The 13,001-nt window shown below is 36.3% G+C and overlaps 1 protein-coding gene across 2 annotated transcripts in view; it reads right to left on the bottom strand.

Annotated features, from left to right (window-relative positions):
* The window catches only part of LOC124167693, a 97,147-nt gene that overhangs the window by 74,275 nt on the left and 9,871 nt on the right, over positions 1-13,001 (bottom strand). For both annotated transcript variants that reach the window (XM_046545681.1, XM_046545682.1), the window contains exons 8-9: positions 2,793-3,000; positions 1,709-2,058 (exon numbers count right to left, since the gene is read on the bottom strand). In XM_046545681.1, coding sequence (XP_046401637.1) covers positions 1,709-2,058; positions 2,793-3,000 — 558 coding nt within the window. The remainder of the gene's footprint in view (positions 1-1,708; positions 2,059-2,792; positions 3,001-13,001) is intronic.

The raw sequence follows: 13,001 nt of genomic DNA, 5'->3' as shown, positions 1-13,001 counted from the left end.
AAGTTGACGAATTACATCAAATTCGTGGATTTTAGCGGTGAAAAGAGTTCGACGAGGAGAACCAAAAATGGTCGGGTGAAAAAATCCGAAAACCATTGATTCCCTCCACCAGGAGAACCTCAGTTCCGTGGGATAGCAACCTTAGGGCATTTCCCACGATCCGCTATCCCCCTCCATTCAGCATTCGCCTCACCCACTCTGACGCTATCCTCTTCTCCGAAATCAAACAAAAGGTCCCAGCTCGCGCAGGGATCGCATTACGAAGACCACTGCTTCGAAAAAAATATAGAGTTACGAGAACAATAAAAACGTGTTTCACGCCCTCCCCCCTTTTCTCACCCACTGACCTTTTTCTGGCTACCTGCTCGAAGTTCCCCATTTCTGGAGGTCAACTGCTGTGCGAGTACCGTGGGATACTTACATTAGCGCATTTCCCAAGATCCGGTATCCCTCTCCATTCAGCACTAGCCCCCCCCTCTGAGGCTTTCCTCTTCTTCGAAATAAAAAAAAGGTCACAGCTCGCGCAGGGATCATATTACGAAGACCTTAGCTTCGAAAAAATACCAAGTTACACGAGAACAATAGAAACGTGTTTCCGGCCCTCCCTTTTCTCCCCCACTGACCTTTTTTTTCCTACCAGCTTCGAAGTTCCCCATTTCTGTGGAGGTCAACTGCTGCATGAGTCATCTATTAGCACAAAAGGTGTCTAAGAATAACTTTCGTCAATTGATGTTACACCTTTATTGAATTGAAATATTAGTAATGTGCGCGTAATTTCAAAAAGAATAAGACCAAACACGACGCATTTCTGAGTTTATTTAAGCATTTTACGCAAAGAAATAAATGTCAAAATACGACGGAGACTTAGCATTCTGGCGAAACTCGATATGAGCAGCAGAGCTTCTCGGAAGTTGATGCAGTATTTTTTTCCGAAAGCATATATCAAGTTACAATTAATGAGTGGTGCTATAAATCTTTATTGTTACAGTCCCAGACAAAGGGATATTTTCTCAGAATATTTGGTTTCTCCCTGATAGCAATTCCAATTCATCTTCTTATCTCGTGAGAACTCCCAAAGATGGACTGAAAATAATCGAAGAAAATCCGGTGGAAAAGAGCTTGTATTTTGCAAAATGCCTGGGGTAAAGCGATGTTAGTTGAATTAATTATATGCCCAATTGTTTCCATAAAATTAAAATATTCATTAATCAGCTAAATTCCTGTTCGAATCATTTAAAGGAAATCAAAATTACTCCCCAAAATCTTGTGTTGCCTGCTGCTTAGGCAACCGAGTCAAACATTCCAGCATTCATCATTTAGTATTCGAGGTATTCGAAATTCGAGGTATTTGAATATTCGAGCAATGATTTAATATTCGAATTCGATATTCGAATTCGAGAAATCTGCTATTCGACCCATCTCTAATCAAAAGCTATCAGTTGAATTTTTAAGAAAGCTCTATGTTTATTTAATATCCTTGGATAGACAAAGCTGGTTCTATATACTTCAGATTTTATCAGAAATTTAACTTTTATAATTAGCAATCGTAACAGAATCATTTCACATGACTATTTTGTAAGATCTTATTTCGTCAAGAGTATACCCAGTTGATCTTGATTATATTAATAAAAGAAGAGCAAACATCGAAGGAAAAGACATGCTTCTGCTCTGACACACAAACAAGTATGAGGTTTAGAGGGAAACGCACCTGGCCAATCTCTTTTGCAGGGCCTCATGTGTTGCAGCCACAGATTCAGTGGGGGATGTGGACGTTGGACCTCCCTTGCCCCTCCCTCCATCGTCTGCACCCGTGTCAACACTGGCTAGAAGACCAAACAGCGCCACGCTTGCATCGACCAAACAGTCCTTAAGGCACTGCAGCAGGTCCCGAACCACTCTTGGACCACAAATGTAAAGTCCTGGCATGAGATACGAAGATGCTGATGCCTCACTGCAAACGCTCTCCTTCCCCTTGTGGCTGCGTTGCTGTGACACCCTCCTCAACTGTGGAACTTGGACCTCCAGGAGGGGAGGAGAAGGGGTCGACGGGGATACCTTCTGATGAGAAAATAAAGACGAGCAAGCTCTTAATTATCTGACTCCCAACTATTCACTTTATGGATTATCCGGGCTCTTTTTCTTCTTAAGGGACATGTGAAGTAAGTAACAATAACAAAAATATAAAAAAATGTCAATGTATCTCAATAAAATGTAAGTATACATTTTAAAACTAGAATTCCATCTAAGTAAAACCATTCAACAATAGATATTTTATGATGCAAATTCTGAAAAAGTTTCACTTTCCCAGTTTTGCTGCCATTAAGAACTGACTATTGAAAAGTTACTATTAAGGAAACAAGATGGTCTAGAAAGTTGAGTCAAAACATGACTACTAGACTTGACGCAAAACTTTTTCCACACACAAATCTAGCTTGGTTGGCAGTAGTTAATAAAAGAACTATGCATAAATAAATACATAACATAACATAACATAAACACATAATGTTTTAACGCCAACCATTTCATGCTTATCTAAATAGAGTATCCAAGATATTTATTAAGTATTTTTTTTAATTTACAGAATAAAACTAATTAATATTGATAACTTGATTTGAGTACAAGTATGATATGCAACAAAACTGAAGATTGCTGATAGGATATTTAGGACATGTATTTTCAATTAAAAAAAATTTTTAAAAGCATTTTAAACTGAAGAACCGAACCAACCTATCCCTAGCTTTTATGTTGGTAAGTGATTGTAGGTAAAATATAATAGTTTAAAAAGACAATACCTTGGTCTTTGGTTGCAGCTTGGGCATAGAAGGGGAATCCACAACCTTGTTGATGGACATATTGCTTGGCTGCTGTGATGAGTCTTTCAGAGTTCCCTCCTCCAACAGTACATCACTGTCTTCACCACCACTGTCTGATGTGTTCTCTTCGTTGACATCCTTGTGTTGCAGGAACAGCAATGAGAACATGTATTCCAAGATATCCACCCTGAGAGAAGAATGAGACAGCCCAGATGAGGTGGAGAGGAATGGAGAAGGTGTTTCCATTCATGTGCTACTCCCACCCAACCAGCCTTTTTCCCCTGACTAATTACTTTTTGAATACTAGAGTTCATATAACTTAAATAAACTCTGCCCATTGGAAAAATTGCCATTCTTGATGGATGATAGGTAGGGATGGTCGGACTGGATACCTCGGATCCTCATATATCTGTGGATAATGCCCTTCACTAGATACTTCAGATCCAGATTCGATTGCAGTAAAACCTCTATGTAGTGAACCTCTTTACATCGTAAACCTCAATACATCGTACCAACCCTCTGGTCCCATCAGATTTACATGTAAATTTATAGGCAAACCTCTCTATAGTGAACCTCTTTATATCGCAAAACCTCTATATATCATAGCAACGAGACACCCCCGAGACGGCCTAACTACCTCCGCATTTCGTACCGAGACAACTAGAGACCATTAATGCAGCCGCGATAACAAACATGGAATGACATTTTCAGTGATAAATGTTTCACGCCTATTCTTTTCTTTTACACCTTTACTATCCTGTAATTTTCACGTTAACCATTAGCTAGGGCCATTTTGTTCCATATGAGAGCATACCTAACAGTAAATAAGAAAAAGGCAACGAACTATCCTAATCATTTTAAGTGACAGTAAATGAAGACAGAACGCATCGTTTTCTCTCGAATCATGGTAAAAATTGCGCGATAGCACTCGCTTTCTGTTACTTATGGCTTTATTTTCCTCTCAGTGCTTACATACTAAGTTCAGTTAATAAAAGAGGCGACCAGCGCAGCCGGCGGAAATATTTCAACTAACTTCACTCCCATTCATGGAGACAGAATTACTCAACCGCATTGCCACTTCCGTTTCTAAAATGAAAATATTTCATGAAGTTACTGCGACTCGAAATAAATCAAATACAGTTTTTTATTCCCATATTTCCCTGTGTAGCACTTTCTTACTACCGCCTTGATAATTTTTTTCGATGCTTTCGTGAACGATCGTAGTTTACAATTTACTGCGCTTAGCGACAGTCATATGTCTTGCGTGCGTATTTATGCCGCGAAATCTGACTCTTCCATCGGCAGTCCAGGACGTCAATTTCTAGCATTACTGAACGAACATCACTCCATGCGCGACAATGTTAGGTGAAGGAGGCAGCTAATTAGCTGATACGCCGTAGAGCAATGAAATTTTTTACCGTCGCCGCCGCATTCTGAAGTAGTTTGCCCAGCATTCTCACTGGGAAATCATGTCGTTTCGCAGACCTAGCGTTTCTTTGTGCCCTCGACAGAGTTTTTCTACGGAACTCTACGAGCATTGTGTTTTAGAGAAAGGGAATTCGACGAAATTTTCAAAATTACGCTCAATTTCTTGTTTATTTTTTGCAATAGTCATGTGTTTATTTATTTTTTTATAATCTTTAACAAGTCATACACTATAAGAATGGTAAATCAATTTTCTAAAATATATTATAAGGAGTATTTTCAATTATTTGCCATAAAATATGAAAACATACGAAAATTACTTAATTAATTATAAGCTGATGATGGATTCGACAAATAAAACAAGGCGGCTGCTTGACATTACCACATTCCGAGGAATTTTCCGAGCCATCGACGAGGGCAGGCAGAAGAAAGATGCAGCAGTGACCTTTGGAATACCATTATTCACCCTGACATCTATTTTAAACAACCGAGGAAAAACAGAAGACACTGTATATCTAGGCTACACAAATAAAAAAAAACGCGGGCAGTGAAATAAGAGGATGAAGGAATTATGTTAAGAAATATATAACTTGTGTACTTCCCTCCAAACACTACTAGTAAATTACAACCCTTAGACCAGGTAATTATTTCTTTGGTTAAAAGGCATTATCGAAAACAGCTAGTGATTTATTTTTTATGGAGAGTGAATAGTGAAAACGACATTAAAAGTGCTCATAGAACATCCTTCAGACCATGCACAGGCTGCGCCTTTCGTGGAAGGAATTAATATCCTCAATTTTTCAGAAATGCTTCATCAAGGCTGAGATTACGGGTGGTAGCAAACAGGAGGAAAGTGAGATATTTGAGAATGAACCTACAGAGTACAATAAAATCAACAAAATAGTTGACACAAATTCAACATTTGAAGACTTAGTAAATGTTGATAATTATTTATTTATATGTTCCCCACATGAGTTGGAAGATAGTGGTGAAGGAGATGTATATATATGCTGCAGGATACAGGAAGAGATGGATTTAGAGGAAGATGTCGGTAATGAGGAATCAGTTACAGTTCCCACCAAAAAAAGAGGTTGAGGATTCATTGAACGTAATTGAATGCTTTTATTAAGCATGGAGGAATGTGATCATAATATGATTGTATTCAATAGAATTGAAAACATTGTATCGAAAGAGTTTTAAATAAGGTTTAAGCAAACCCAATAACTAATTTCTTTCCTAAAAGGTCCTCTTGAACAAGTTACTTTTAACTTTGTGTAATCATTAAATTGTAAATACAGTGGAACCTGTTTAGTACGTTTCTGAAGGGACCACAAAAAATGAACGTACTAACCAGGAAAACGTGCTAACGAGGAAACTAAAAAATAGCAGTCGGGGTAATTGCAATCTGTAGAAAAGTCATCACAATTACAATTACTATCGGTAGTTCTCGTAGGATCGCCTTCCTGAACTCTTTTCACCTTTACAATAAAGAAAATGGGCGCTACATTGAAAAACAATATTTGTGAATAAAAAATCACTATCTTTCATAGATTTCCCGAAGACAATTACATGAAAACGGCGTCTTTCTCCCGTGATTTATCCCATATTTATTTATAGAAAGAGGACAAGTATAGCTAAGTCATTTCTTTTTTGTCACAGCATACTCAGAGAATATAAAAACAACCCTGAGTATGTCAACGGGTTGTTTTTAAACATCATAAAAATTGGACAAAATTATATTAACCTTAAATTACGGCAACAGCCGTACACATTCGCGCTTCTGGAATAAAGCCATATCGATTGTTATAGCGATCGATATATCGAATAATAACACGCAAGATTATTAGATTACGAGGTAATTACAAGAAGATTTTATATTATACAATCGAAATTTACTTTTAAAATTTGTTTAATGTCGTCTGCTTTCGTGCCGAGATCAAGTATTTTTAAGCTAAGCTTCGCGTGGAGATCCAGAGCATCGTCTGCTCCCGCAGCAGTAGTCAAATACGCACGTACTACGTAGCATTGACGTCGTGCAGTACTGCTTTAGTTAAAGTGGGAATTGGATAAGACTCATTTCTTTATCATGATAACTCATGCAATAGCAACAATTGCCCACTCGTGAAATTTGTGCGCAGTGGGCACTGCAGAGGCAATAGAAGGTGAGGAGCTCGGGGTGGGGAAAATTGCGGCTTCTCATTGGCTGCAGTTTTGCATAGTCAGACATTCCTGATAAATGGCCATATTTTATTATTCATCGCAACATAAAAATTGAGAAATGCATTTGGATAAATCACGGTCGAAGAAAGATATGTGGAACGAATGCAAGAATTTTAATGGCTAGTAATAATAAATTAAATCATGAATTCGGAGCTTTAAGACCCTTAAGAAGATACTGGAGAACGAATTGTGGGTTGCGTCACGGCTAGCAATTGAGCGTACTAACCAGGAAAGCGCAATTTTTTCAAACGTACTAACCAAATACTTTTACCTGTATTTTGTTCCGATGGTACCGGGACCGAGAGAAATCGTCGTACTAAGGAGGAAAACATACTAAGGAGGAACGTACTAACCAAGTTCCACTGTATATGTTCACTAATGCATGCATGTATGTTTAAATATATTAATATTATGGTTTATTAATAAAATGGTGCCTATCACTAAAACCCTCTCTAGTGAACCTCCATAGATCAAATTGCCCAAATTTTGGTCCCCTCCATTACGATGTAAAGAGGTTTTACTGTACTTCCAAATTCACTTAAGTAATCGAATATGTATCGTAAATTTAAAAATTAATGCTTAGATGTCAAGGACGAATATCTCAGATCTGGCTATTTTGTGACGTCGTTGCCTTCAAAGCGAAGCCTGGCAAAGATGCAGTTTCTGTTTCCAGTCTGTATCTTCTTGTTTGAGTGTGCTCATGCTACGCATATACGTCAAAGATAACAGTAAAAGTAAATTAAGTGGAACAGTTTAAATCCTGAGTGTGTAAAGATATTAGCATTTTTTTAACATCCAAAGATCCGACACCTGCAATCGAGTATCTGATCCTGATCTGGATGCAAAAAAATCCTGGATTGATCCATCCCTGATGATAAGGGCACAACACCTAACACCATGAACCATGGTAAAATTGCTAATGGAATTAAAAAACCTGGAGGACATAGTGGTCTGCTAAGAAGCTTGGAGTTAAAGTTAAAGTTTCATTCTTCAGTTAAAAGACTGCAGTCAGCAGTTATGTTTCAAAGTGGACGTTTGCCCCAATTGAATTCACAATTTTTAATACTTTGTTTTACTTTCATCAACATTTTTTTTTAAATTTTCCGAATTTTTTTGGTTTCATTTATACCCTTATTCTACAGTAAAAGAATTGATGACAAAACCCCAATAAATATGAAAAAAATGAGCTTCAAGCAAATCCTGACACAAATTATCTCTTAAGAAATAAAACTAAAATCACACTAGACAAAACTAATTCCAACTGACTCCAGACTCTAAAATCATGCAGGGCTTAGAATATAAGTTTGCAGATGAGTATCACTTAGGGCCGGTTTTATAATGTCTGGTTAAACCTCACGTTAAGTTGACGTGGAGATTACGGTAACGTGGAGTTTAACGAGAGGTTGTGTTTTATAAAGCAAATCCTACCGCCGGTTGGCTGATGGGAACTTTAACGAGAGGAAAGCGCAGCTACTGTAATTCTCATACCAACAATTGATCGCGAAAAGTGAAACAGACGAAAGTCAAAATTGAAAAAAATCGAGTTGGAGAGTGGTGAAAGAATTGTTTACGTTTGTTTTGAAGTGATGGTTAGCTTTGAAAACGAAGATGACGCCAATATTTTCGGTTTTAATCGTTGACGATCTTATGGTCAATCATCAGTGTGTCGTTAAAATAAAAATACTCGCCTCGATCTGTGAATATTTGGCATGTACAAGTGTTAATTCTGTAAACCATAAATTACACGGAGATAATGAATTACTATTTGTTAATGGATTGAATCAAGGTGGAGTCCCTTTGCAAGAAATAGTGGTAGATTAACCTTGTTTGTGCTTATTATTCGAGAACGAAGATTCTCATTTGTATTGTGAAACCAATTGAAATGGTTTTCTATTGAGTACGCCACCAGAGCGATCTTAGGAACATTTTGAGGCTACAATTTAATCATAATGACGATAAATTTTAATCATACTTTTGCAGTAAGATATATCTTCTTAGCGTTAGTATGGCCGTTACGCTAATTTATTATCATCTCTGCGTTCCCTACGGAATTAGGAACAGCCTGCAAGTTGTGAATAATCAAAGCCTTTCCCGTTTTCAAAGTACTCACCATGGCCATAATTTAAATAACAGAATTTATAACCAACCACCGTCTAATAGAAAAATTCATCAGTGTTCATTAAAACGATAACGAGGCTTCTGTCACAATGATGTCATTGTTATGATCAATTCATGGTAATTCCTTTGATGATTTTTGTGTTTTTATAGAGCATTTTCAGTTTTATTAAAATTTTCACAATGAGGAGGTATATTCAGCCATGTGCCACTCGTGTTACAGACACGAAAAGAATTGAGCCATATAATTGTCAGCTAGCAGTAGATATTTCATAACTTTAAATTATCTCATCTTTTTTATGATTATATATATACATATACTGTTAAGAAGCAATATGTTTCATGAAATCCATAATCTCTGGCAAATAAATTTTCAATTAGGGACAGAACTAAGTTTAAATTTCTTCATTAGAGATACCAAAATCTATTGCATGACACCAAGTAGCCCTTACCATTGAAGTATAAAGTGAAGCATACTTTGATACTGGCTGTCAATACTGTAGTTGATACTGTAATAGGGATGACTGTGAGTCTTTATGGTAATGCCATTGAGAATGTATTCATTGCCATTTTAAATTGAATGGATGTTCAGAAATCACTGATTATGAACATAGCTTCACAGTCAAAAATTATAATTAGAGAAGAATGAATAAAGTTTGAATAACTTATGCATAACCCTACCACAGTTACTTCAAGGGCTCCTGCTATCCAATTATTAAATAAATGTACAGTTTGCAGCAAACCTTTCATACTTTACAAGTAGGCTGCATGTTGTTATAAAAATATGCATCTGTAACAAATATTGCAACTCTTTTTGGCTCATAGCTTGGGATGGGGGATCTATTCTTTATGTTAATACTATTTTTGCAAACCTTGTGTAAGAATAAGTTTTAAGTGCTAACATAACTAACTTCATATCTAATCAACAGCAAAGGCTTGTGTTGTATTTAAGATTCAAGGGAAAGAGATGGGGTGCAAAGATATTAAAGTTTCTGGGTTCAATTTATAAAAAATCTGTCAAAAAACATATCTAATCAGAATGAAAGCATTAATTTTCAACTCTCAGTGGTGTTTATGAATACTATACTATATATGTGATAGATATTTTCTTTTATTCTCAGCCCACAAAATATGAAGCTTTCATTGAACATGTTTTAAATATTTAGCAGATTACTAAATTATACAAAGACAGTAGTGGATCCAGGATAGGGACAAGGGGGTGGGCTAGGTGAGGTTAAAATTCCAGCTGAAGTGGGGGTGGGAAATAAACCACCATTTTATCTAGTGTAAATTGGATACCCTCCATAGCCCCCCAACCCCCCATGGATCCGTCACGGATCAAAGATACAGTTATTTATACAGCATTTAAAGAATTTATTTGTATCAAATGCAAAGCATAAGGACTCCATCATGATGACTCCTTCATTGCAACTGTCTTTTGGGATATGAGTTTTCAATAGAATTATGTTGTTACATGTAGTCACAGTAAGTAATTTTATTTACAACATACTTTTGGGGTAATCCTTTTGATTGCTGTACCAAGTCATCTCTGAATGCACCACACTGACATCACTCACTTATAATTAATGTATGTGCTTCCACTATCATAAATGCAATAGTATGACTTCCTCACAGAATTTTACCGTACCATGTTCTATTTATGAAGTGATCATAGAAGCAATTTCCCTTACATCCACTCCACTTCCATAAATCTATTAAGAAAATTTGCCTATGTGACATGAACATAGACTGTTTCTCATTACATACGTTGCAGCTATGCATGTTAAAATATATCTTTAGTGATGCAGATCGCAGCGAGACAGATGAGACAGAGATAATCCTTGGAATAAATAAAAAGAGGAGAATTAATGGGAAAATCACAGGACCAAAGTGCAAATAGAAGTCTGGTTAAGATATATGGAGTAAGGTTTGCTATGGAACTGGTATTTTTGACCCAGAAGGAGGATAAGAATGTATAGATACAGGAATGTATAGATAAGATTGACAGAGGAAAAGGAAGTAGGAAGTGCTAGACGAGATAAATGAGGCAAGGGAATTAATGCAGGAGATGAATGTGAAGTGTTCATCAAGCTTGAAATGCCGACAACAGGGATTAAGGTAAGGATTTTGAGTAACAAGCAAGGGCAGGGAGACAATGGTTCTGGAATAAATGGAATAACCATGTATGTTACTAAGAAATATGTCAACCTTAATGAGTAAATCACTTATAACAGTAAGGAATGGAATGAGATATCAAGTCATGCATGATTATAAGTGTTGATGATGTTATACCTAATCGATTTTTTGAACGTATGTACTCATTAGTGACAGTTCAATGGATGGAGCATGAAAAAATTAATAAAAGCTACATATGGGATTGAAATCCCAAGAAACTAACAAGTGTACCAGATATGTGATGTAAATTAGCTGTTATAGGAATATGTCTTCACTTATCCTTTGAAGACTTATTAAACATATTAGTTAATTAAACGTCGACAAGTAGTAGTAAGGGTTAATATTTTAGGAAGAAACCATACCAGGGATCCCACTTAAGACTTTGATAGAGTCATTAGTAAAATTAGACATTGCAATACTTCCACTGATTTTATTATAATAAAAGTCAGTGGAAATACTGCAATGTTTTATTTTACTAATATGAAGAACTTCCACCATATCTTGCTCAATATCATACAAGGTACTTTGAAAGAGCTTATCGATGAAAAAATTTCAGTGGTCACTGATAAGCATAGAAAATAACGAATGGAATGGTGGTGAATGCAGTCATTTCCTGTAAATTCATCCTCATGAGCAAATACATATGTACACAGACAACAGCTTTCCCCAATAGCAAGCAAGAGTAGCCCAGCTGGCTCAATATTGTAAGAAATACAACTGACTCTGATTGTTTCAAGCATTCCCTTAGCAGACAATGCTTGAGAACCTCAATAAATATATTCCCTTAGCAGACAATGCTTAAGAACCTTAAAATAATATTTATTTGATTGATCTGGCTTTGATATCATATATTCCATATTTTCCATGAGTCTTCAGGTACAAGGGTCCAAATTCTCTTGAATTAAGGCTCAAATGTATGGAATAAAATTAAACTTTTTCAGGATAAGTATCGAATTGTTTATTTTCACCATATTAAAACATTCAAGCCTGAAATAAGATAAGTATTGGTAACCAAATTGGCACTCTTATATTTTAACATGAGATATCTAGATGGGCAACACTGATTCTATGGCTCTGAAGCTACTTTTGTTGGCAGATGCACCACTGATTCTATAGCTCTGCAGCTACTTTCGATGGTAGATAATTTGCTAGGAGGTTTTAATAGTACATAACCTGTGTTTGGCTACGAACAGCACTTAGGCAATAAAGTCGCAATTTTTTCCGTTGAAGGCTACACATTAGAACGCTCAGAGAAGAGAAGACTTTTCTTGCTTAAGGTGCCTTTCCAAATCTTTTTCTATCAAAAGGATAAGAGGTCATTACTTTAGTCACAAAACGAACAATAATTAGTAAACTTCCACACTCCAAAGGCTCATTTGCCTCACAAATTCATTGATATATCATACCATCTTATGAGCAAATCAGTCATTCTTACTTTTTTACCCACACGAGCTGTATTGGTTGTATCAATTTGCCTTTCTCAGCTTCCAAAGAAAACTCAAACAGTATCTTGTATACATTACGTACGAAACGTGCTAAATACTTTCTTTTTCACGCAATATTTCACTTGCCTCACTTATTCCTATATATTTATCTCCAAGAAATACCAAGCCGTACACCAAATATTGTTAATGGACTTACCTACAATTTTTATAGTAGTACTTTGACAAACATCCTTTGGAAAAGGAAATACGAAAATACTTTCACCTCATAACATATATCCTCAGAAGTAATTATGAATTCTATAGTGACATCACATGCTAGTAAATCAGAATGCAATCAGTAGATACGATCTTTTTCTCTCTTTCGATTGCCAAATACGAAACTTGGCTGTTCTTCTAATTCAAACTGTCTTTGTAAACACCGACACATTTTGAAATCGTTGATGAAGTCAGCAAAACCAGGTAATAACAGATTTCTATACCTACACTCCTGTTACACCTCCTTCCTTCCCTCCGATATGTAATTCTAGTATTTTTCATCAACTCACTTGGCTGGCACAAATCATAACAAACTCCTACGCCGGCACAAATATTGCATAATTTCAACATTTTCAGGGGTTTAGCACACGATCTCCGACTGCAGTCCATAGAGTAGACAATATTATTTATTGGATGGTGATTATTATCAAACTTGAGATGTTTGTAAGGATTTCGTAGCGAATACCGTAGAATAGTGGTCCGTTCCGGATATATCACCGGTCTTATGGAAATATTTCACTTATTACATTGCTATTGTGGTGCTAAAAATATT

The sequence above is a fragment of the Ischnura elegans genome, chromosome 11, assembly GCF_921293095.1.
Source record: "Ischnura elegans chromosome 11, ioIscEleg1.1, whole genome shotgun sequence".
Taxonomy (NCBI): domain Eukaryota; kingdom Metazoa; phylum Arthropoda; class Insecta; order Odonata; family Coenagrionidae; genus Ischnura; species Ischnura elegans.
The sequence above is the reverse complement of the archived record's forward strand: the minus strand, read 5'-3'. Positions and strand labels throughout refer to the sequence as shown.